Source organism: Ahaetulla prasina, chromosome 10 (genome assembly GCF_028640845.1).
Source record: "Ahaetulla prasina isolate Xishuangbanna chromosome 10, ASM2864084v1, whole genome shotgun sequence".
Lineage (NCBI taxonomy): Eukaryota > Metazoa > Chordata > Lepidosauria > Squamata > Colubridae > Ahaetulla > Ahaetulla prasina.
In genome coordinates, this window is record NC_080548.1 from 3,441,419 (window position 1) to 3,467,545 (window position 26,127).

Sequence of the window (26,127 nt, forward strand, 5' to 3'; positions counted from 1 at the left end):
CATCCAGCCCCTAACAGCCTCCAGGTACTGGGAGAGGGAGGTCACGGCATCACTTAACTCACCATAGCTGAGACATACAGCTGAGTATCATCAGCATATTGGTGATACCTCAGACCATGGTGACAGATGATTGCTCACTACTTTACATTGTAGCCAAGTGTCATTTCTTCAGTGGTGTCACATGAAAAGATATACTTAAATATTTACAAAATGTGAAGGGGTGTACTCACTTCTGTGATATACTGTAAGTATGAGCCAGCAGTGTGCTGCAACCTCCAAAAAGCCTACACAATTCTAGGCTGCATCAACAGAGGGATAGCTTCAAGATTACATGAAGTGACAAGACCACTTTATAATGCTTTGATAAGACCACACTTGGAATACTTCTTCCAGTTTTGGTCTCCATGCTATAAAAAAGATGTTGAGACTCTGGAAAGAGTGCAGAGAAGAACAACAAAGATGATTAGTGAACTGGAGGCTAAAATATAGGAAGGACGGTTGCAGGAACTGGGTGTGTTTAGTCTGGTGAAAAGAAAGACTAGGGGTGACATGATAATAGTGTTCCAATATCTAAGGGGCTGCCACAAGGAAGAAGGATTCAACCTACTCTCCAAAGCACCTAAAGGCAAGACGGTGAAAACTTGCCAAAGAGAGAATCAACCTAGAATTAAGGAGAAATTTCCTAACAGTGAGAACACTAATCAGTGGAACAGCTTGCCGTCAGAAGTTGTGGGTGCTCTATCAGTATTAGGAACCTAGGAAGGAATCCTCTGACTGGACATTTTTAAATTCATTGAAAATAAACAAATATACTTGAACCATCTTTCTTTTTTTCAGTCCTGCTGCTTTCATTCAGAAATGTGATTTGGAAGAAGGTGTGTGTGCGATTTAGGAAATGAGGCTTCAACACTACCACAAAAATGAGGTTGCTGCTGTTTTCCAAGCCCTGAGGCACCGGCACGCACACATCTCCCTCTTTACTTGGGACTCTGCTTAATAACCTGTGATTCTCATTTAATCATAGCAGCCGGGAGTGCTGAGTTTGCTGTCACGAGAACAAAGTGACATGATAACTCACTAATGGCCACTTTGTTAAATGACTGAGATTCCAGTCCATTGTGGTTATAAATTGAGAACTACATGTAGAGATATGTAACGGTTCTGCTATTGAATAATTTATTGTATCTGGCCTTATAGCTGTAATAAATTTATTTGATTGAAAACTCACTAGGATCCTCAGTGTGTAGTTATAACACAATTTCACTTTTAAAAAGATATATTAAAATGCCTTCCTAATAGGCAGTAGCAATAATTCTTAATTTTATCATTTTGAGTTTTGTTTCCCCAAGAGGTAAAGCTTCAATAATTGAGATTTTGAACTCTGTAAGGTCTGTTATTGCAATATTCACTAAAATACTTTGCAATGGTTTACATGAGACCCAATTTGGCATAGAAGTTAAGACACCAGGTAGAAATCAGAAGACTGAATGTCTCACCCTAGGCACAAAATCAGCTGAGTGACCTTGGACCAGTCACTCTCAGCGTTACAAAAGAGTCAATTGCAAATTATTTCTGAAATCTTCCCAAGAAAATTGCAGGAGTCAAGACTGACTTGAAGGTACCAAAAAAGAAAGTTTACAGAAGCTAAACTCATCCTAAAGAATTATTTAGGAATTTAATGAAGAATTGGTACTTGAAAACAGTATCCTGTCACAGCTTGACTTGAAGAGACATTGAGGAAGTGGGTTACCCCTTAGTGGCCCCTGTCATTACCAATTTAACTCAAATGGGTGTTTTTTTTCTGGAACTCCTTTCTCCAGGAGAAAATCCAGAAAGCATCCATGACTGTAACTAGCTGTCAGACGACATGATGAAAGCTCTAATTTCCCAACACATGGGCAGATTTAACCATAGTTTCGACTGGGAAACTGACTATCCTAGCCAAGTAAAGTACAAGATGTCTATAGATAATCTGTTTCCTTTTTTCTGCTGTCCAGAGTTGCTGCAGTGTGTCTGTGCTCATCTAAATAGAGTTTGTACACAAGAGAAGTAAGAACTCTAGAGGAGCACACACAGGTATGAGATGACTTATAGCAGAACCATTTTCCTATAAAAACTGTAATGCTTCAAAGACATTGCAAGTTGACAAGACACTGTAACCAACATTTGAAACCCTGAAATAATTGGATAAATTCCTGGTTTATTTTGGTTACAGAAGAAATCCCTGGTGGCTGCTTGATTGTGACTTGGTTTGCTACCACCGGTGCTCTTCAAAGTCAGCATCTCTTCCCGAGCTCTAGCACTTCATTCAGTGGAAAGAAATAGGTTACAGCTTCTCTGTTACAATTTGCAGTAAGGACTTGGGGAACTGACAAACGTTAATTAGTTGTTAGACATAAAAATGTAACAGGCTTGAAATTTTGTGAAGAGAATTCTTAAAGCTTGTGTGATCCTAGTGTTCCTTTTCTCCTTTCAGAAATTATTTAGTATAAAAACATTTCCCTTGCTACAGAGGGACAGCCATTGATGTTGGTTACATTTTCTCTGTTGACAGATTAAAGTGAAAGGATTTATCAGAGATGTCAAAAACAAATAAATCAAAATCAGGGTCCCGTTCTTCTCGTTCAAGATCTGGGTCTCGGTCTCGATCTCGGTCTTTCTCAAAGTCTCGATCTCGGTCTCGATCAGTTTCACGATCAAGGAAACGAAGGCTCAGGTAAGGATTTTGGGGTTGTGTCTGGGGTTGGCAGATTTTTACCAACAAATGCTTCACTTTCAGATGCTCGTATGTATTACAACTGCATGCCAGAAGTTCTACTTCAATAATTTTATCAAGATGATTCTTGATCATTCATCAAAAGAAAACCTGCCATTTCCATATTTGGGGAAGGATTTTTGGGGGGAGGTAGTTTTTGGCCACTGGCAAGTATTTGCTTTTATTGTTCTTTTGTTGTTGAGGAATGCTATAAATTATAAGAAAACATTTCCCATTCTTTAAATTGACAGATAAAATGAGAGTTGCTTAAAAACATTTGTGTTTTGTGGTTAGGCCCTTTCTCCTGTTCAAGAGCAAAGAGTAACTGCAGTATGTAAATGTTTTGATTTCCCTTCAAAATCTTCAAGTTTTTAACTTTGTAGTTACATTTTAAGACCTTGTAAGTAGAAAACAGTTTAATACAAATAGAAATCTAGTGATTTCAACTCCCTGATCTGAATATTGTGTTGTTACTGGTAACTAAATTCCAAAAAGCAAGAGATAATTTTTGGTGTGCTTTTCTGATTCCTTATCGAAGCTTGGACTCTTAAATAAAAAGGAACAGTTGTTCAGATAATCCCAGATAGTTGCTTAGGGACATGCCTTGCCTGTTTACGTGGTTGCTCTGCTTTTAAAAAACCACTTAGTCTTCGAACAGATTTCTTTTTCTTGGCTTTGTATTTAATTACATGTTTAAGTAATTGAAATTATTCTGTGTTTTGTTAGGCTACAGACACAAGTAATTGTTAATAATTATTTTATTAATATTTAATAAATAATTATTTATTAATAATTAATAATTATTTTTGAAAGAAACATATGGGAAAGACAACTGTATCATGCAGTGAAACTGAAGGGCTTTGTTTCCAGAGGGCAAAACCAATAGGAACGTCTGCCTAAGTCTGGGAATATGCAGCAGTATTCGGCAAAGCAAATGGAAAGAGTCTCTGTGTGCAAAATGTCTCTAGATGTGGAAACCTGTTGGAGAAATTTTAGTTTTGTGAATGGCTTGATTAAAGAAGCAAAATGGAAAAAGCTGGCATGTACAAATCATTTGGGAGAAATTTAGCAATCTCTCAGAGGTAGGATTCATTTCTTCAGGATAATGGCTGCAGATCATAATCCTTTGGCGGAGGAAAAAGCTGTAGCAGCTGGTTGCTTTCAGTGACTCGGTTGAGAAAATTGGCTGGATTATATTTGTATCTCTCTGGAGAGTTTATATTTTCTTCAGTTTGACAGTCTGTTTAGTTCATGGTATGAGTCAGTCATTTTGCCTCTCTTTTCATTTCCCCTAACTTTGTGGAGTGATTTTATTATTGATAATTTAGGCCAAACAAAACCTTCTTTGCTGTTTTACAACTTGGGCTGCATTCCATGTTAGTGTGTCTTTCGAAATAATTTTTTGTGAACAACCTCCAGGCAACTGGTTTTCAGTAATTGTTAACATAACCGCTTGGGGATTGGCTCTTCTGTGGGCTGATTAGTTCTTTTAGAACTACTGTTAATTGGCTCGCTTTCACTGCATGCACTAGGCTGTGTGTCTGTTTCGTCTTTCTCATGTTCCTGGAACTGTTTGCGAATGAAACAGTATCCCAGGTAAGTCGGTCTCTTTCCTATTTTTATCAGGGAGGAAGGTATATTGTGTTGCTATCACAGTAGGGACTTTTTATGTTGACCTACATCCTTGTAACAATGCTGCAAGATCTATTAGGCTGAGTATGTATGTTCCAAAGTCAGGATCTGGGCTTCCCTAGTCATAGTTTTGGCCTTCTAACTAAATTGGATTTCTAAGGTGATGTTAGTTATACCTTTTTTTAGCAAAATGAAATGGACTTGCTCAAAACTTTACACATGTCGCAAAGTACACATGCAGTTTTATATGATTTTCCTATATAATCATAAGGTTGTGTTTAGCTTTATAGTAGATTTCAGCTTTTTTTACTACAGTGATACAGATCAAACTCAGTTCTAAATTTAATTTAATTTAATTTAATATTAATTTAAAATTAATTTCTCTGTTTTCAGGTTTTAATTTATAGGTTTCATTCAATCCCTGCTAGGTTTGTTCTCTGTTGCAGAAGGAGTTTTAGAAGACTGATAGTCCTTTGAAATATAGGCTAGGTCAGGAAAGAGGCATCACAAGAATGACTGGAATTCTCTTATAGGGTATAATAATAGAATATTGAAAGCCTGACAGAGTTTTCTTCTGCCTTTTCAAGAGGGAATCAAGACAAGATTATCTTGAGATTCTTTCTCATCCCTTCCTCTTTCCTAGGGCCAAACTTATTTATGTAATCATTCTTAAGTTCCTTTTTTAAAGTTATTTCCCTACTCATCTACAAAAATAGATGCAGTCACTTAAATGAAATAGTATAGGTTCTCCTGCTTGAACAGAGGGCTGGAGTAGAAGACCTCTAAGGTCCCTTCCAGCTCATTCATTCATTCTAAATTCAATTCAATCCATTGTAGTTGATATTTAGAAGTTACTGCTTCTTTCTCAGTACCCGTGTATCTTAATAATGTTTTTGTAGGAAAATCAAAGCAACTGCAGTAACCAATTTCTTCTAGCTGGTAAATTCTTAATGGTAGCTTTTTAATAAGGAGGATTGTTTTGAAAAATTCTAGAAAGGGAATCTTTATCCTGTCATGCAAGAAAGAATAGGTCTTTGAATTACATTGAAAAGTATTATGTATATTTACCAAATATCTTTTTTTCTCGTCAGTTCTAGGTCCCGCTCAAGATCATATTCTCCATCTCATAACAGGGAGAGGAACCATCAGCGAGTATACCAGAACCGGGATTTTCGAGGTCATAACAGAGGCTATCGGAGACCCTATTACTTCCGAGGAAGAAATAGAGGATTCTACCCGTGGGGCCAATATAACCGAGGTGGTTATGGAAATTACAGGTCCAATTGGCAAAACTACCGCCAGACATACAGCCCTCGAAGGGGGCGTTCTCGTTCTCGGTCACCAAAGAGGAGGTCTCCCTCTCCGAGATCCCGAAGTCATTCTCGAAACTCTGACAAATCCTCATCTGATCGTTCAAGAAGGTCTTCATCATCTCGGTCATCTTCTAATCACAGCAGAGCTGAGTCCTCCAAACGTTGGTCGTTAAAGGAAAAGAAATCTAAGGAGGCTCGGGGGTCCCAAGGTGCTGGGGACAACCAAGGGGATGACTCCAAGGAACAACCCTTCTCAGGAGGAACTGCCCAGGATGTCAAGTCTTCAGAGGGGTCAAAACCGTGGCAGGATGTGGGAACCTACGGCACCAGCGCAGCCTCAAGGGCCTCTGCCATGACAGAGTTGAGTCCCAAAGAGCGGAGTCCAGCGCTAAAGAGCCCTCTCCAATCAGTCGTAGTCAGACGCCGATCGCCCAGGCCAAGCCCGCTTCAGAAGCCCAGTCCAACATCTTCTAATCCTTCCCAGCTGGGCTCAGCTCTGCAGAGCGGCAGCTCCTTTCAGGCAGGCTCACATCAGTTTGAGCATGGTTTAGCCAGCCTGAGCCCAACCAGGAAGAGCCCAGTATGCAAAAGCCCCACAACAATCAGTTCCATTTATGGGGCCTCTCAGAAGGAGGAAATAGGGTCAGCCTTTTCCAAGAGGCAAGTGGTCTTAACTCCTGGAATTGATCAATTGTTCCTTTTTTTGGGTTGGAAGTTGGATGCATAATTTAGCTGCTAAAAATCATGTGGGTTGATGGAATGATTGGCCCTTTCTTCGATGTGGCTGTGGAATAAGTTGCTCTTGGTGGAGCTGTGGTGGCGCAGTGGTTAGAGTGCAGTACTGCAGACTACTGCTGATCCCCGGCAGCCAGCAGTTTGGCAGTTTGGGTCTCACCAGGCTCAAGGTTGACTCAGCCTTCCATCCTTCCGAGGTGGGTAAAATGAGGACCCAGATTGTTGGGGGCAAGAGGCTGAGTCTGTAAACCGCTTAGAGAGGGCTGTAAAGCACTGTGAAGCGGTATATAAGTCTTAAGTGCTATTGCTATTGGATATTTACTGCTAGCAATGAATTGAATCCAGACTAAATTTGCTGCTATTCGTTCCAGTGAGATTTAAATCAGAATGAAGAGCACTTTATATTATTTTAATAAGCTGTACCTAAACCAGGCTTCGTTTGGATCCAATCCATTTAATGAAAAAAGTAATTAAATTAAATTAGAAGAAATAAAAGAGGTATTTTGGGAAACTATTCCACACCCTGAATGCATGTTTTACTTGGGTAGTTTTAAATACAGGTAACGCTCAACTTAGAAGCATTAGTTTAGCAACTGTTCAAAGTTACAATGGCACTGAAAAAAGTGATTTTCAACTTACATCTTGCAACTGTTGCAGTAACCCCCCCCCCACGATTTTGGTCACGTGATCAAAATCTGGTAACTTGGCAACCGGCAGGTACTACCAATGGTTGCAGTGTCCGATGGTACAAGTCAAGGGCTACCTATAATATTATTCACATAAATAGCTGAAAGTGTTATTTGGTTAATTGAATATCAGTAATGTCACATTTCAGATTCAAAGCTCTACTCAAAATTAATATTTACAAATATTTTAAAATAACCTTATTTATGTATTTTAGAAATTGGGAGATAAATCTTCAACAGGTTCGCATTCTGATTTTACTGATAGGTACAAATTATGTATATACATTAAATATAGTTTGAAAAAAAAGTTAAATGCAGTTTTAATTTGGGATTGGATTCATTCCAGAATTCACCTTTTTCATGCATTTTCCAGAACTGTCTGAAACAGTCTCGCATGACAGAGCTTGGGTTTCCTTGTAAAACTTTGTTTAAATTAACCAATTCCCTGTTCTGTCCACATGAATGGATTTTTTATTACACTATACTTAGCAAGAAGCCAGCTTGCAATTGGAATTTGGTCTTTGCCTGAGTGAACTAACAAGTTTGGAATGGATTGTTAGAATGAAAATTGTGAACAGTGGAGCCAGGGAAACCTGAAATCCATGCTTTTTGTGAAACCCAACCAGTGGCATTGTCCACACTAATTGAAATGGACCAATCACCTGTGCTTTAATGCTAGATAGGCAGTAGAAGAAACTTCAGGCTTGTATTTTCTGTGTCCCTGTCTTGGTGACACTAAACTTCTGTTTTAGATTAAATCCAGTTTGTGGCTTTATCCAATACAAATCATGGATAAGAGTAGCTAGTGTAATCCAAATTATTTTATGAACTATAATCTGATGTTTACTGCCACTAATCCTAATACCTGTAAAAGTAGCCACATTTTTTTCAGACACTACGAAGCAAAGCACAGCTAATTGAACAGAGAAGCAAAAGCTTCTGATTCTGGGAGCAGTGCCAGAAGGAGGGTGCATAAATCCCAAGGCTTGCCTAAGTTCAGCCGTATATACTTAAGGGTTAGAATTCTGAATTTGGGGAAAAATAAAGAGCTAGAAGACATCCCTATATCACCAAAGGGATATTTTAAACACAAAAATGTACACATTTTAGCACTTTCTCAGTTGCTGTTATTTTTAGAATTGGACAGATTTTTAACCAAGAATGGAAGGCAGTTAATTAAGATGCTTGTTGAGCTTTCCTGTAGGATTTAAATCTTTAATGTGTATCACGGTGAAAAGGCTCCGTGCTCCAGTAGGGTTTGGTCTAAAAGAGAAGTGGCACAAATTGCACTGGGCAGCGCAAATTTAGGAAGAATTAACCTGCCCATTTCCCCCTTTCATTATTGGGGATTGAAAGGCAGGGCAGAGCTGTCGTTTAACTAATTATTGGCACTCCTGCATGAAGGTATTTTTCCCCTAACATATAACAATAGCATACTTTAAAAAAAGATTTGATAATAGCAGTGATAGACTGCTCCATACTGCTTCACAGCACTCTGAGGGTTCACAAAGCAATGGTTTACAAGATAAATGGTGCAGTGCAACTATGTGGCCATTAACTCTGGGCGTAACATAAAATTAGGCCTCTGCTGTCCAGTAGGAAATTTTTGTATTCTTATCAAGAAAAGCTAATTTTTAGACATTACTGGAATATTAGAGCTGCATTGGGGTTGCTTTCATAGCTATCATTTATTTGTTGCTATGTGGCAACACAAGATTTGGTGATCCAAGGCAGAGTACAATTTGAATAGACTGATGCCTTAGGCTCACAATATGGGGAATAACAGGAATATATTCCCTCAGTTTACCATGTTAAATGGTATATTTTAAACCTAGATTCTTCTTTTCTGAGAGAGTTCTAAAATAGTTTAACCTAAAGAAGTCAGGATATATGGATACAAAAGAGTTGTTAAAAATTGCATAACATAGGAATGTTTTTAGAGGTAGGAGATTGGTCACAATTTAAATAGAAATCTGCAGACATATTATTTTGGATTTTTTTGTATGATAAACATTGTAGAAATGTGTTGAATTTCTGAATGTACAACTTAGAATTTTAACACTGTTGCTTCTTCAATCATCCATTATTGTAAATAAGGCAGTGTAAGTCAAGATTTCAGAAGACTGCTATAATCATAGTTCAGAAGCATTTGGCAAGATATTTAAAGAATATATACAGTATTTGTCAACCTTTGGAATCCATTCTTGGGCTTCACTTTTAGTAAGTGTCAGTAGCTGTTCAAAAGTCAACTTGTACATCCAGTAAAAATTAAATAATGAAAGTGACAGTTGTGATATACATCCTTGGGCAGGAACATTACTTGCACGTCTTAAAAAATAACGGCCATGTTATATATGAAAACATCCATTATCAATATACGGATGTTGATTTTAGCTGATCTTGGTAATTTACACATTCCTTTTAAAAGCCCATTTAGTATGGAAAGATAGCTGTATTGCAGCTAGAGCTGCTTTGAATTCCACCTCTGACTGAACATTAAATTGTTTTTAGAGCTAGATGCAATAATCACTGGTATCAGATTAAATCATCAGATCTAGTTAAACATTGCCATTCTTGATAAGTGTTCATTTCCTCCCAGCCAATTAAGCATTTTCCCCATTAACTTTTTTGCTTTTATTTGTGTTTTGAATTGTCTGTAGCTTCCATAGGAGACATGCCTTCAAATATTTGAAGTAGCTTTTGAGCCTTTTATTTCCATTGTGTGTTACTTAAAAGCACAGCAGTCCAAAGTGAAAATGTTGATGGGTTAATTCTTCAGAAACAGGTTTGTAAATGAATACACAGGTTGGGTAAGATCTTTTACATATTTTCTGCCTTCTAGCTGTGGCAAAAGTTTGTAGAAAGATTGACATTTTATTGCTGTTGCTAAGGTATTTGTTCCCAGGTTCAGGTGTTAAACAATGCAAAAGAAGCTAAATAAACATGGGCCACACATCATCAAACAGGATCTTTTCCAGATGGCTTGATTAGATCTTCCAGGAATAACTGCCTGAAATATCCCCTCTCTTTATTCATAGGTACCTGGAAGAACAAAAAGCTGAGAATGGGAAGGACAAAGAGCAGAAATTGACGAATGTAGAAAAGGACAAAATGAAAGAGAAAGGAAGCTTTTCTGAGATGGGATTAGCGGATGGTAAAACAAAGTTGGATCCTTACGCCTCTAAAGCCGATGCAGAAAAGATGTATCGTGGGAATCAATCCCCAAAGCGCTATAAAGTCCGAGATGATTTTGAAAAGAAAATGGCTGAGTTCCACAAGGAGGCCCACTATGGCAAAGAGGAGGCAGAGGAACCAGAAAAGAAAGTCAAGGGCAAAGGACGGAAGGAATCCAATTTTGATGAGGATGAGGATGAGGAGCCCAAGTTTATGAAGACAGTGCCTGCTTCCAGCAAAAGCCAGGACGAAGATCGGGCAGGCAAATGGGAAGGCCTGGTTTATTTACCTGCAACCAAGGAGAAGCCGAGGAAAGCAGAAGAGATGGTGGAGGACTCCTATACTGACTCCTCCAAGAAAGACGAGAGGCAGGCAGCCAAAAGAGAAGCCGGGCACCGAGGGTTTGTTCCAGAGAAGAATTTCCGAGTCACCACCTACAAAGCAGGCCAGGAAAAAATGGCGACTTCTCCCCCACCCCGAAAGGTCCCAGAGAAGACGAGCATGCGGGGAGAGGGCCTGGCCGCGGGCAAATCCTCCTTTTCCATTACTCGTGAAACCCAGGTCAACCTCCGGATGGATTCTTTTGATGAGGATCTCGCTCGGTGAGGCATTTGGCATGTCTGGCTTTGTAGGGAAAGAAGGAAAAGGGAGGCTGGGGAAGATATGACTGCCTGTTCTATTCCCGCTCTCAAATAGAATAAATCGGGAGCTGTTTAAAAATAGGCCCAAATTTCTATTTATAGAGCACTGTACTCGCTCTTGCTGCTAAAAATATATGGATGCCAGTTGCTTCGTAAAGAAAGTATGAACTAAATATAATTTAGGTAACATTTAGTGTTAACTCAAAAAATGGGGTCTTTTTTTTAAAGCACATAATCAAAAATAAAATGTAGCCCTCAGCCAAGGAAAAGTTGTGCGGACCTGGGTTATAGTGTATTTAGAATGAAAATTGAAAAAAGATCCTCACTAAAGCACCATAAGAGTGGCTATTATTATCTTATGCATTTGATTTATATAGCCATTCATCGACTTACGATAAAATAAATGGAATGTTAAAAAACCCATATCGGAGTTAGCTGTCATGCAAAGTTATCAACCCAGCCAGAAGATTGGCTCTGTCAATCAAGCAATCAATCAGAATAGAAATGGAAGGAACCTTGGAGTTCTTCTAGTCCAACCCCCTACTTGAGCAGGAGACCCTAAACCATTTCAGAGAAGTGGCTGTTCAGTCTCCTCTTAAAAGCCTCCAGCGATGGAGCACCCACAACAACTGTTCCACTGGTTAATTTTTCCTCACTGTCAGGAAGTTTCTCCTGAATTCCAGATTGCTTCTCTCCTTGATTCATTTCCATCCATTGTTTCTTGTTTTGCCTTCTAGTGCTTTGGAAAATAATTTGACCCCCCTCTTCTTTGGGGCAGCTCCTCAAATTCTGGAATACTGCTATCATGTCTCCCTAGTCCTTCTTTTCTCTAGACTAGCTAAATCCAAATCCTGAAACAGTTCTTCATATAATTTAGTCTCCAGGCCTTTAATCATCATAGTTGGTCATCTTTGCACTTTTTCCAAAGTCTCCAACATATTTTTTGTAATGTGACCAAAACTGGATGCAAGATTCAAAGTGTGGCCTTATTAAGGCTTTATAAAGCAGTACTAATACCCAGAGTTCCAGACTCCACACACCCAGAGTTCCAGACTCGTGCACAAAACCACTCTTGGTGTAGTTATAGGTAAATTATGCATGTCTATAAAAAAAGAACCAATACTTATTAGGTCTCTCCTGAAATCTGACTCTAATTAATGATGTTTTTAATCCAGGTTAACTCAGATGCAGTTATGCTACTAATGGTATAGAAGTCTCATTCTTGACCAGTGAAAAGGAAGCCTCAAATCTCGCTTATTAAGCATGACCAAAAGCCCTTTATAAGCCTGTGTTTAGACAGTACATGGTGCCGAGCATTTCTGTCTCAAAGCTTGTCAGTCTGAAAAGTAGTATGCACATTAGTGGAGTGGGGGAAGAGAAGAGAAAATACATTGTACAAATAAATTAATGTATTCGTTGCAGGACCTCTGTGCTAATCCTGATCCTTATTCAGCAGATTCCAAAGAGATCAGTTCTGACTGTCATCCTGCATCATAGTGAAGAACTGATGTTATGGTTACACACACCCACTCTGGATTCCTTTTTTCACATAATGACTGCTTAACTTGCCTTTTTATACTAAAGCAACACAGTGTTTCTTGCTTACTGAAACGTTGCTTGTGGCTTGGTATGGATCCATACTAATACCTTTTTTCTCACTGTAGCCCAGCTTCCAGAAGAGAGGAATGGGAATGGCTTTCATTTCACAGCTCTTAGGGACAAATTTATGAAATTTGTGAAGGAGCTGTGAAAAATTGTCCCTAAGAGTTGTGAAATGAAAGCCATTCCCATTCCTCTTTTCTTGAAGCTGGGCTACAGTGAGAAAAAAAAATTAGTATGGATCTAGATTTGGAGAAATAATACCAGAAGAATAATCCTCAGAAGCTGGGTATACCATAATCTCTTGACTTTTAGAGTTTCACATTTTACATCACTATGATTTCCAGTCTGAAAGTGGCCTTCTGTGGCAGCTGTAACCATTCATACATAATCTTTTGCGTATGTCTTTACAGCCCAAGTGGGATTTTGGCACAGGAGCGCAAGTTATGTCGTGATTTGGTGCACAGCAATAAAAAGGAACAGGAGTTCCGTTCCATTTTCCATCACATCCAGTCGGCCCAGTCTCAGCGAAGTCCCTCAGAGCTCTTTGCTCAGCACATAGTGACCATTGTCCATCACGTGAAAGGTGAGTTCCCTGGACTTTGTAGGCCATCCTGGCACTGCTGCTTTCTCAGAAATTGGTGCACACTTCTCTATGTTTCTTTTCGGTAGAAAAAATGGGGAAATTCTTCCATAGGGAAGATGTAGTGAATTCTACAATGTGCAGGAGATTGGATTGATAACTGCCTTGGGCAGTGGGTTGGACTAGAGGACCTCCAAGGTCCGTTCCAGCCCTATGATTCATTCCTATATTATTTTATAGGAAGTATTTTTAAAAGATTCTGGAACAATTTCTTCATTTTACCTCTTAGCTGATTTAATTCAGTTGAATTTCTATTTAGTTCTTCTAAGATGAGTCAAAACAGAAGTAAATCAACCCAAATCATTTTATCTATTCCTGATCGTTGCAAATTATTTTATGTATTTACGGTTTTCATATATCAGTATTTCAGATAGAAATCACAGCAGTACTTTAGGGGGTTGTAAACTCTGCGGAGGCTGTTGTGAAGAGAAAGTCTGCAGTCAGGGGTTGCTGGCCCGGCATCCCAGTCTCTCAGAGGAGGGAGCTTTATGCATCATGCTGAGATGAGCACATGGAATGGTACAGTTCTGTTTGAAAGAGATGGGAAATATCTGGGAATGAAGCTGCAAAAAGCTCGCAAGTTAAAATTAGTATTTTGAATGGTACCCATAAACCTAGAGGAAGCCAATACAGCATCTGTAAAATCAGAGTTACTCACCTGCCAGCTGTAGGCAACCACCTTTTGTGCTAATTGAACTTTCCCAGTAGTCTTCAAAGTCAGCCCCATATAAAATACCTACTGGTGTTGAGCCAATAGGAAAAAACATTCAAAGTGGGAACATGTATTGAATCTGGACCTAAAGGACCCATGCAGCGGCTGTGTGGTACTGACAGATACAGTGAACCTGCCTAGCCCACAACTAAACAGCTTCACATCTGTAGACATGAGTTACTGTGCAGGACCTTTGTGAACAATTGGTAACAACCTTGTCACAAGGAGAAGATTGATGACTGAGATCATGTGTAGCCCTGAAGATGCACATTGCAGGATTCTGAAGCCTTGCTATTGAACTGCAGCAACCTTATTAGGAAATATAATAATTCATTGCAGAAGGGAATAGAACTGAACAGAACTTTATTGTTACTTTAAATGTACAATAATCAGCATACATTAAAATGAAATTTCTTTGCATTCAGCTCTCAAAAGACAACCATTATACATAGACCCACATACACATATGACCCAGAGAAATAGATGAGACTGAAGAAAATTGTTACTGGACTGTAGCCCCATGGAATTGCTGGCTTTCTCTGAGCCAAGAGAAAGAAAACATTTCTCTACATATGGCTTAGCATTATGGTCTGCTTCCTGTTCTTTCCACTTCTTCTTCATCTGCTTCTATCTAAGCAATGAAAAAATGGATTAAAATGTCTGAAATTCAGGTGTCTGGAATAAAAAGTCTAGGAGCAGGATAGTTACGAAAGTGAACAGTGGCGTGGAACACACTTATTTTTCAGGAGGCTCCTGCTCCACGTCACACTTAGTAGCATCAGGTGGCTTTAGTGCCAGTTAAAAGACTTTTATAGGTCTAAGCAGTGAGGTGGATCCTCTCCTCTTTCTCTCTTCACTTCTCTACTGTTTGCTTCTTGAATCTGTTGCAGAGCCCACTTTTATCTTGTCCTAAAGTCTATATACAATATTAACAATATGGTGTTTCCTCATCGCAAACCAACAGAGCATCACTTTGGGTCTTCAGGAATGACGTTGAATGAACGCTTTACAAAATACCTCAAGCGGGCAGAGCAGGAGTCGGCTAAGAGCAAAAGCCCTGAAATCCACAGGTGAGTGGAAGTTGGCCTAAAAGCAGAGTAGGCTCAAGTGGGAGAACCAAGGGAGCCTCAGCATGAGACACACACAGGAAGAGAGATTGCAGGGTTTTATGGCTTGCATTAGAGCTGGACCCAAACGGTCTTTTCAAAGGTGCAGAACTGGGTGTACGATTTCCTTGGATTTTTACAGAGAAAGGGAAAGGATTGGGAAACCGGGGCATCTGCAGACTGCTGGAGTGGGGACCATGTATACGGTACTCCATGTTCATATATAACTTTCAGCAACCTTATAACTGAAAGAACCCCAAACGCAGCCTATGAAAATGATCTGAAATTCTCTTCTCTTTTTAAATAATTTCTAAATCAAAATTTAATTCATCAAAAATACTATGAAGTGGTAGAAAAATGCAGAAGTTCTGTGCCTAGTATTTGATTTTACTTCGTAGCTGAAAATCACAAAGGCTTTGAAAGCCTTTGTGGTTCTTGCACAGCAAAATCAGCCTGTCAGTTGACTGCTTGGTGTTAAGCAGATGATCAGGAGCAAGCACTGCTTGATTGAAGGAGCATGTGGGGGCAGAGATTACGCGTGTATGGGCAGGTGTATGTTTACCTGCTTGTCCTGACCTGCTTTCCCTAGCCCCAACATCTCACAGGTTAAAACTCTCTCACTATGGCCACAGATTCTGTGCAAAAATGTTAATAATTGGCCAAAAAAGGTAGGAGTGCTGAAACGGTATTGAATTTCCTGAACATTTAGCAGGATGAACGGCATTCCCATAAGTTGAGACATGTTTCCCCAATGCTAAGGACCAAAAGAAAACAGAGACTTCAAGGAAGCCAAATTCTGTTAGATCATTCCATGCTCTGCGTTTATAAGCTTTGCAGTGTTGCAAGAGAATGCACAACATTTATCTCTCAACATATCTTTGCCTTATCCCAGGATTAGCAATGGCAGCTTCTCACAACCGGGGTCCCAAAAGGTGGCATACCATCCAGGGTTAGGAAGCATTATACGAGCTTATTTATTTATTACAATCATTTGTAGCCACCTGTTACAAGATGCCAGGCGGTTCAGTCAGTCCAACATCATAAGTTGTTACAAGGCTGAAGCTCACTTCAGCAAGACTCAGTGGCTCTAGACCATCCAGTTCCAGGGATTGATCAGCTCTAGCTGTTGGTCAGCTGCAGTTGCCCAGATGGCTTTAGTGCATAGTTTTGGGGAAGGGGGGGAGGAAGTGGGAATGGATTCCGCTCTTGCTCAAGGAGTGGTAGCAGATGTGACCAAGAAAGCTTTTGCCCGGATTCATCCCTTTCTTGGGTTACGTGGCTCTGTTTGTAGTCACTTACGGGGTATCTTGTGTGTGGGTTACAGGTAGTCCCCACTCATTTACGACCATTGCAGCATCCCATGGTGATGTGATTTAAATTCAGATGCTTGAAAATTAACTCATATTTATGATGGTTTGCAATATCCTGGGATGATGTGAATCACCTTTTGCAACTTTCTAGCAAGCAAAGTCCATGGGAAAGCCAGATTCACTCAACAAACGTGTCACTAACTTACCAACTGCAGTCATTCACTTAAATGTCCCACTTAGCAGTGGAAATGTTGGGCTTAATTGTGGTGGTATGTCAAGGACTACTCTAGTGCACTTTACAGAGAGCTGCCCTTAAAGACTACTCGGAGGCTACAATTGGTCCAAAATATAGTAGCCAAAGCAGTTAGGGTCCTACCTGCTACATCCATGTGGTGTTGCTCCTTCTCAAGGGGCTTCCCTTGGTGGGCTTCCAGGTGCAGTTGATAGTGTTGTCGTCTGTAAGCCTACATTGTGTAGGCCTTGGCCATCTGCAGGTCCCCCTATCTGCCTGCCTGTCCAATAAGGCTGGCCTGCATTGCTTCCCATCCATCCAACGATGGTGTCTGCTGGGATGCAGAGCCTCCTGTGTGGTTTTGCCTGCCTTTTGGAACAGCCCATCCCTGACATCTGTCTAGCCCTGACCCTGCCTGCCTTTAAAAGACTTGACTCTTCCACAGGCATTGGGCAGGGGGTTTTTTCTTTTACAAATTAAAGGCATCTGGTGGCTCAACAGACTAATGCAGTCTGTTATTAACACAGCTGCTTGCAATTACTGCAAGTTCAAGTCCCACCAGGCCCAAGGTCAACTCAGCCTTCCATCCTTTATAAGGTAGGTAAAATGAGGACCCAGATTGTTGGGGGCAATAAAAGTTGACTTTGTATATAATATACAAATTGATGAGACTATTGCTTAACACAATGTAAGCCGCCCTGAGTCTTCGGAGAAGGGCGGGATATAAATTCAAATTAAAAAAAATAAATAAAGCTACAGTAAAGGAGAATATTTGTAGCCCAGGGATGAACCCTTTCCTCATAAAACTGTCCACCCGTACAATGAGTGCCGGTGGTTGTATGGTAAGCACAAGGATACTGGACTATTTTAAAAATCCATATGTTGTTAAAATAAAAACAGCCATTAAAAGACAAATGTGCAGGATCCCAAGGCCGAAGGAAGAGCCAACTTTTCAGAGCTGTTTTGAACACAGCCAGAGCTGAGACACCTTGGAGGGCTGCTGTTCTAGAACACAGGTAGTGACAGAATTGTGCTGCTTGTGGTAGTTTCTTCCTCTGGTGAGGAACTCATTTTTAATTCTCTTCGCTGTATTGTTTTTAACCATTGTAAGCCATTCAGTGTGCAACCCTAGCAATGGGAAAAGAAATAAGGACTCCCGTCCACCAAAGACCCAACATAGTGATCTTAATGAAAATGCAGTTAAAATCAAAGGAATACACACTGAAAATCAAGTAATTAAAACTAAACTGCCTTCCAACTTCCTGTAGAGCTATAGCAGATAAGATAGAGACAGGCAATTTCCTTACAACTGATGAAAAATAGCAATCTCTGCCTTTTAAGAGTGGGACAAGAGTTGTTTACCTCTGAGATGACTTTACTCCCAGTCTTAAAATCCCCCAAAACACTAGTAAGGTGGTGAAACTGACCAGGTTTGTTCATAATCTGAACATCAAAAAAGAAACACACACACACCCCTCAAAAAAAGGTCTCTCTTAATCATGGTTTGCCTTTCTGTGTTTAGGAGGATAGACATTTCTCCAAGTTCTTTTAGAAAACATGGATTCTCACAAGAGGAGATCAAAAGTTCCAAAGAAGCAAGCTATAAGGTGAACGGATGCTTTTGATTTGGGTTCATCTGTGTGCTTTGGGTATGAACTTTGGGTTTTTTAAAAAAAAGTGATTTTTTTTTTATTTAACTTGCTCTCTACTTAAGTTTGTGTTTTTCTTTCAAGGATGGGCATAATTCTAAAAATGAACTACAAAGGGTTAATTTTTATTAAAAAAATGTATCAACAACCTTTGTGAAGTGGTTAGAAATATGGTAAATGACCACAAAGTCAATTGAGGTTGAGCTTGAGACAAAAAGTGGATTTTTGGAAACAAGTGACCTTGATGATGGAAGAGACTTTTTGTGATATTTTGATGCTTGTAAGTATAACTAAATCACTTGTCTTACCCGTGATATTTTCCAACCATGTTTTCAAAAAGACATGCATGTCAGAAAGAGGAAATTAAATCAAATTGTAAATAAGCCGAATCAAAGAACATTTTTGCTAATGTGTCATTTACTGTTGAATTCTATTCATTTATTTTAAAATGCTGTTGAAAATGGAAGCCTTTTAGATAGCACAGTGAAATTTCAGCAGGCCCTTTATTTTAATATTATTATTTATAGTTTTTAAACAGAAGTATTTCATCTTTAAGCATTGTCTCTTCACCTTCATGCAAGTTTGCTTTAAAGTATTTTAACAATGCTATGAAACTGTTTACTTTCCTATCATGCCTGTGTTCTCTGTTTATCAAAACCCCTGTTGCTTCTGAAAGACAATAGATGAGCCCTGATGGTGAACGCAAAGTTATGTTATGTGCATATGGACACATGAATAGGGACAGTCTTCCGATTTGCAAACAGGAGCTTCTTAGCTCTGTGAGGAATGGAATGCATTGAAAAATGGCTACATCTCCGGGTTTGGATAGTGATACTTGGTGACAAACCAGTTTCCACTGTGGTGATAAAGTCGTCTTTGCCTTCTGAACTGCAAAGGGTTGTTCTTCACCTGTGGAACGCACAAGCACCAAAAAAATAAATAAATCCTAAGAACAAGTGCTAATTTCTGCTCTAATGGGGCTATCCTATGTTTTTACCGGGAAGGGTACTATAGACTTGTGTAAGTACTGCTTTAACAGAGAGCTGCTAATGCTTCTCCTTGGGGTCAAGGGAACTCTTCTTTGGCCTGTTACTGTGCGGACTGGAAGCTGCTGAATTGGGTCAAGGCCCTGCGTGGATCAACTGTTTCAGTAATAAGCAGCAAGACTTGTACAGGTTTAAAATGATTTCTTGAATGGATAATTACAGTGCTTCCTATGAAGACTCAGCTTTGACATAAAATTTAGTTTTCCGACAACAGTATTCTCTGATTCCTGCTTATTCCTTTCTCCTTTTCTGCTCTGGAGAAAATCTCAATCTCCAAGGATATCTGACAGTTATCTGCAGTTCCATTATGCAGGTGCTAAATAAACATGACAATAATTCAGAAGCAGCAGTTAGTTGCATATTTATTGTACTTTCAAACTTCAGTGTTTCAAAGAAGTCATATTTCCAATAGCAAATAGTAGGTTCGGCAAGGAGCAAGAAGGAAGCGAGGAAAGGGAAGAGAAACATAGTCCATTGCTGAGCAGGTGAAGCAGGATCTAGGGTTCCTTTGGGCAGATGAAACTATGCAAGAGGCCCAGGTACCAGACTTTGTCTCCTGGCCAAATTGCTTTCTCCTTCATTTGGTCTCCACCAAGAGAAGTTTTTGCAAGCCTATTTTTGCGTATGTGTGCTTGATGTGAGTCTTGTCTTTGCATTACACAAATCTAAGCTTAAGTGGTGATTCTTAGCAAGAGTCTTCAAAATGCATAGGTCTTGGAGGGAGAGTGGACAAAAGCATGGACTTATTGGGTTGCTCCTATATATAAATTGATCCAGGGTGAAACTTTTCTGCTAAGGTTCTGAGGCTGAATTGCAGCTGGATGCTTCCCTTTCTTGTTTTCTCTCAGTAAGTACAGCCAGGCTTCCCATTTTGGGGGGAAGGTATCCTTTTTTAGGAAGAGGGGGATTCTATGGTTTTTAAGTCAGTTTCCTGCAGCACATGACAAGATTTTTTCCCTGCCCCAAATAGAAGTGATAGCTTTTGGTTTTATTTAGTGGTGGTGACACAGTGGTGGTTGCACAGAAAGGTCTTGGCTTTGGCTGAGTTTCTCTCTCACTTTACCTGATTTAGTAACTTGGCCAAGACCCTTCTGTGCTCTGGCTGGGAGACAAATGAGTGCAGAAAGAGTGGGAGAGTTTCCCTGTTTTCAGACAATTTGTTTGCAAACAGCAACATGATGTGTGTGATGTCCTTGGTGGTTCCTGTCCTAAATAAAGATCAACGCTGCATCTGTGAAGAAGCTGCTAATGGCTCCGTTTAAAATCCTTTTCCTTGCTGTTTTTCTTCTTCTAGGCTGAGAGCAAATACAAAGATGATCCAGTTGACCTGCGCCTTGACATTGAAAGACGTAAAAAACATAAGGAGAAAGATAAGCGAGGAAAGTCGAGAGAATCTGTGGAATCCAGGCCTTCCAGTCATTCAAGAGAACGATCAGCAGAGAAAACAGAGAGGCCTCACAAAGGCTCCAAAAAGAAGTACGTTAGAGGGGAGCACGTAGCCCCACCCCCATGTTATTCTTTCCTTTTCTTTTTATTGAAATGGTTCCATGGCTTGCAGAACACCCTCTCCCCCCCCCAGCCCCCCAGTTTTAATAATGAGAGTCTTTCCCAGCCTGCATGTCCTCAAAATCTTTGGAGCTGAATTTCCAAAATTTCTCATTCAAGAGGAACATTGAACAATCCAATGCCCCTTTACTGCAGATTCATCAGATCCAGCTGCACCTCATACGAGCAGGGAGGGGCACACTTTGTTTTCTGGGGAGGCTGTTTTTTAGGAATAATTTTAATTACTAGTTTCAAGACACCAGAATGTCAAAAGTAACCTCAACATTTGTGATTTGGTTCTATTCCCCATTAAGTGAGGAGGATGAGGCTCTGTCAAGTTGCCAGGATTCATGAGATCTAACTCGGCACCATCTCCCTGCTGCAACGTGCCAAGACGTTGGAGCAGGTCACATGCTGCTCCAGAGCCTGGGGAGATCGATCAAATTTGGCCTTGTGCAGACTTTTTGCCTGTTCAGACCCCCTTTACCATGGAGGTATATTGAGAATGTTCTCACTTTCCCTTGTCCCTGTTAGAATGAATCCCTCTTTTTTAAAAAAAGAACTTGGATATTGAAGGATATATAAGGAGGTTACTTTGCACAATATATGTGCCTTTTTTACTTTAACAGCTGCTTCACTGAAGTCAGCTTTGCAGTCCTGCAGAAATTGATTTTAGGGTTTGAAGAGCTGCTTTCAAGAGAAACTAGGCCTGTGGGACTCTGGTGATACCTGGACGGTGCTAAAGCAGCCGTACCCTGGTTTACATTGATTGTTCACTGGGAGCCTAATGATATACAGGTTTAATAAATTAGCAGTACAGACAACAGTCAGTTCCTTCCATTTCATAGCTATAAAAATAAAATGTTGAGGAAGAAGAGAGATTCCCAGTGTTTTTGCTCAGATTCCCCAAGATTGGGATTAAACAAATGTCATTCTTGCTCTTAAAATGGGGAAAATCTGGGACCTAATTATTGGCCCATTTGTTTATGGAGTGCAGCCAGTAAAGGCATTTGCACCTGTAAATTTATTATGGCTGCTACAGAAGGAAAAGGATTGACTGAGTAGTAATTTTGTTTTCAGGTATTAGACCTTTCCCTTTGGGAGAGAATGGGACCGAGGCACCTACTCTTTGTTTCATTTGTTGGCTGTGGCTGTCCGGGTATAGCCTCTCGACCCTGAACAGGGCTGCACAAGAGGCGGGCAAACGTGCATGCACATGCAAAGCTCCATTTGTGCAAGTAATGGGCGCATGTGCAAAACCATCCTCTCTTCCTGCCCTCCCCCCTTTGCTGGTCCACAGAGTCGGAAAGGTTGGGGACAGCTGCTGTAGGCTTCAGTTTTCCATAGGACAAAGGGCAGTGCAGGCCCTGACTCATTTTTAAGGTAGTCTCTTCCCCCTAACAAGTAAAGGGATTACTGAGTCTCCATGATTCTGCTTTGAGCCAGCTCTTCTGTGTCTTTGGTGTCCCAGGAAGCACCGACGTGTCCGGGAGAGATCAAGGTCAAGCTCGTCATCCTCACAGTCGTCACGCTCCTATAAAGCAGAGGAGTATCCCGAGGAAACTGAGGAACGGGAGGAGGCCCCTGCCCCCGGCTTTGACAAATCCCGCCTTGGCACCAAGGAGTTTGCTGGCCTGAGCGACCGAGGCAGAGCCCGAGGAACATTTGTGAGTGTCCTTTAAGAGTAGACATCTCCTGTGCCCTGCAAAGCCCCTCCAGAAATAATCTCCAAAGTGGACTTCTTAGTTGGACGAAAGGAGAAAAACTATTACATTCTGAGAATTATCTTCTTAGCTGCCACCAATTCATTTTAATTAAATTAATCTAGATTTTATCCTGGCCCAGCCTGCTTTCTAGTGCTTGTGGCCAAATGTGATCCTTGGCCCTAAAGATGTCTCATTCTGTGACTTAAGATAGTCTTCTGCTTTGAGCCCTTTAGGCCCCTGCTTGAAAATAATATATCTCAATATTTCCAAACTCTGGTGGAGCATAAACACGGACAGATCTCTCCAGAGTGATTTTGTTAAAAGTTGAAACTAATCAAAGCAGCCTGTGACTTCCAGTTGTCTTGAAGTCGTTTCCAGAGGCAAAGAAATCCTCTCCATTTAGGTTTCCCTTTTCCTTTCCCATTTGAGTAATTGCCTCCCCTCCCCAATCCCAGAGCAAATTGACAGAGAAGGGGCTTCAGACTCAGCCCTGCTCTGCCTCCTCCTCTTTAGCAGCAGTTCCGGGCCAGAGGCCGTGGCTGGGGAAGGGGTACCTTTTCCAGCAACACCAACACCAACAACAGCGGCACCAGCGCTGACTTCCAGAAGCGAAACCGGGAGGAGGACTGGGACCCCGAATACACACCCAAGAGCAAGAAGTACTACTTGGTGCGTGAGCTCCTCCTCCCGTTGGGTGGGGCTGGGCGATCCTGACCCTTGAGCCCCACCCCGGCCAAAGCCAGGCTCCCATTCGCATCAGGGGCAGAGGAAGCGGGGGGGAGTGGGGGTTTCAGTGGCTAGCGCTTACCAGCTGACTCCCTTTTCTCCTTCAGCACGATGACCGGGAGGGCGAAGGTGGCGAGAAGTGGGCGAGCCGGGGCCGGGGCCGAGGCCTCTTCCCCCGAGGCCGGGGACGGTTCCTGTACCGCAAGTCAAGCACCAGCCCCAAGTGGGCTCACGACAAGTTCAGTGGCGAAGAGGGCGAGATAGAGGACGACGAGAGCGGGCCGGAGAACAGGGAAGACAAGGATGTCCTCCCACCTGTGGCAGAGTAGGAGCCGCTGGTGACACGAGGATGGGAGAGGGGGGGTTGTCTTCGATCCTGATTGGCTAGTTGAATGTTTTCCTGCTCTTTGATTTCTCAGTGACCCTGGCGGACGGTAGAGTTGTGCCCACTATTTTTGGCAATCATTTCTGTCTTTTTTAAATGTGGTGATAGAGATGAGTAATGTCTTGCTCTTTTGTTTTCCTTTTTCCTGTTTGTGGATTTTTTTTTAAAAAAATCCTTTATTTTAAGCATTTGCATATATATTGACAATATGCCCTTAAATGGTTAATTTCAGAAAGGTCTTCATGAATATATACATATAATGAATAGAGTGGGGGGAAGAATAAACATCTGAATAGAAACTATTGGGACCAAACTCTGTAGCATTTTTAATTTACAGGAATTTTCCCCAACTGAATTTAGAACTATATCTTTTAAAAGTTTTTTTTCTCTTCTGCTGAAATTTTAAAGATAGCATGGCATAGTGGGGAAATTCATTTTCCTCCTTCCATCCAATTACAGATCTCTTCTTGAATGATGTTAGCATCTTCATTTGTTCATCCAAATTCCTTTCTTTTCCTTCCCAATGTCAAATTGAACACATTTTCAGGATCACAGTTTTGTAAGAAACTTCTGACTATAGTAGATTAAAAAAAGCCTGTAGCATGAATAAAATGAGAATTCTTATTATATTAATCTTTTTTATAAAGCAGTTTTGATTTACTTGTGTGGTGGCCATGGTCACTTGCTGACAATTGGCTTTTCATTTTCAGCTTTAAATCTGCAGCGCTTAAAAGATGCTTGGTAGATATAGCATTCTTACTCCCAAGCCCACAAGAGAGATTCTGATTGATGTGTCGAAAAATTATTCCCCCAGGAATCTGGCTTTGCCATGCTTCCTTTGGCTCCCCTACTTTCCCCTCTGTGAGTTCATTTTGTGGGACGGGTGCAGTTCCTGCTTAGCAGAGCAAATTCTTAGCAAATTCTTGTTTTGCTTCCTTGTTAAAATAAAACTATGTTGAATTGAACTTTGTGCTGCCGTTTCATACTGCTTTTGTATTAATCCTTTTGTTTCATGGCTGTGAACAGTCTTGCACATTACAGTTGTCAGCAAAAAAAAAAAAGAACAAAAATAAGTCCTCAGAAGTAGTGAGAAAATGCTCATTGTGGATCACATCTTTTGTTCAAGCTGAAAAGGGGAGTTCTGCATGGATGAAGGTGGATGTGAAGTTCTGGGCTTCACTCTGTACCTTTAATAACTGGCATCCTCCACCGGGTGGAGTAGCTCAGTGCCCCTGCAGCCTCTTGTTAGGGCGGCTGTGTGGCCCCACTGCTGTCTCACCAGCCTTTGAATGCCTGATTGCGTTTGTTTCAGTATTCTGTTACAAAGAGCAGCAAAAGCTGGATCCTGACTATCCAGTTGCTTCTAATGAAGGAGGTTGGACAGAGCCTGTGAGAATGTTCCAAATTCCTTCAGGTTGGGCTGGAGGAAAACACAAAGCAAGTTTCTTTAGGAAGAAGAAAAGTGCATTTTTCAGCCTAAGGTAAAACTGCAGAAAATATGCTTTTGCTTTGTGTAAACTGTTCTGCAATGTATTCAGGTTCCACTCCTGATCCATTTAGCTGTTACTGTCCAGGCCTATAATTTTGTACATCTACAAAATTTTGTAAATTTACCAGAAATCACCCTTGTCATAAAGACTAGCTTGGAATGACATCAAATAGTACAACCTTTAGGTTCTTAGAGGGGAAGGGCTGACCCAACTGCACTGTGTTCCAGTTTTCTTTTCCTAATCAAAGCAAATATTGACTTACATTATCCAGTATTATTCACGTGCACCTCAATTTACTTTGCCCATTTTCACGGCTTCTGCTTTGCAGGGAGGAGCAGGCCCTTTCAATCAGTTTTATTCTTAAAGTGTATTTGATTTCTGTCTCAAGAAGTCAGAATGTTTTCTGAGAGGATCTCCATTTTATTCTACCTCCATCCTGGGATGTGGGCTAGCCTGAGAGAGAGTGACTAGCCTGAAGGCACCCAGGGAGTTTCTTGGATGGCTGTGGAGGAACAAGGTGGACTCACCCTATCTTGGTAACACACACTGGCTCCACAAACTCTTCAGTGTAGCAAAATTTCCCCTACTGCATCTCTTTCCTTGCTTACATTTATGAGGTGCTTTCTACAAGGGTGTTGTGACCCAGGCCCAAATAGATACTAATAAACTTAGTCCGTGGAAAAAGAAACTTTATTCGAACAGCTGGGAATTACTTCATTCCCAGCGTCGTTCAACTCAAAGTAAAACAAACGCCTCCCAAACACACATTCTTCAGTTATCTCACAAACCTTAGGGCTTAGGCAAACTGCCAAAAGCCCTTCCTGGCAAATGTCTAGAAGCCATAAAAACAAAGACATACATGAAGCAGAGAATGCAGCTACAATGTTGTTTTCCGGCAAGCTAAACACCGGTGCTGGTCTGTTATTAAGCCTTATGGGAGGGGCCAATTATCTCTTGGCCCTACTCCCAAGTTGTCATCTCTGCTTGAGCTGCTCTTGCCTTTTGGCAGCTCTTCTCATGCATGCATTAGGAACAGGCTCCT

At 40.8% G+C, this 26,127-nt stretch overlaps 1 protein-coding gene across 4 annotated transcripts in view; it reads left to right on the top strand.

Annotated features, from left to right (window-relative positions):
* The window catches only part of THRAP3 (thyroid hormone receptor associated protein 3), a 38,270-nt gene extending 13,710 nt beyond the window's left edge, over positions 1 to 24,560 (top strand). For 2 of the 4 annotated variants that reach the window (XM_058195253.1, XM_058195254.1), the window contains exons 3-12: positions 2,555 to 2,716; positions 5,479 to 6,360; positions 10,160 to 10,897; positions 12,949 to 13,121; positions 14,855 to 14,960; positions 18,061 to 18,145; positions 20,528 to 20,709; positions 22,250 to 22,445; positions 22,998 to 23,153; positions 23,318 to 24,560. In XM_058195253.1, the coding sequence (XP_058051236.1) occupies positions 2,580 to 2,716; positions 5,479 to 6,360; positions 10,160 to 10,897; positions 12,949 to 13,121; positions 14,855 to 14,960; positions 18,061 to 18,145; positions 20,528 to 20,709; positions 22,250 to 22,445; positions 22,998 to 23,153; positions 23,318 to 23,539 (2,877 nt within the window). In that variant the 5' untranslated portion in view covers positions 2,555 to 2,579 and the 3' untranslated portion in view covers positions 23,540 to 24,560. The remainder of the gene's footprint in view (positions 1 to 2,554; positions 2,717 to 5,478; positions 6,361 to 10,159; positions 10,898 to 12,948; positions 13,122 to 14,854; positions 14,961 to 18,060; positions 18,146 to 20,527; positions 20,710 to 22,249; positions 22,446 to 22,997; positions 23,154 to 23,317) is intronic. The other 2 variants (XM_058195255.1, XM_058195256.1) reach the window with 2 other exon arrangements.
* Positions 24,561 to 26,127: the final 1,567 nt, after the last annotated feature.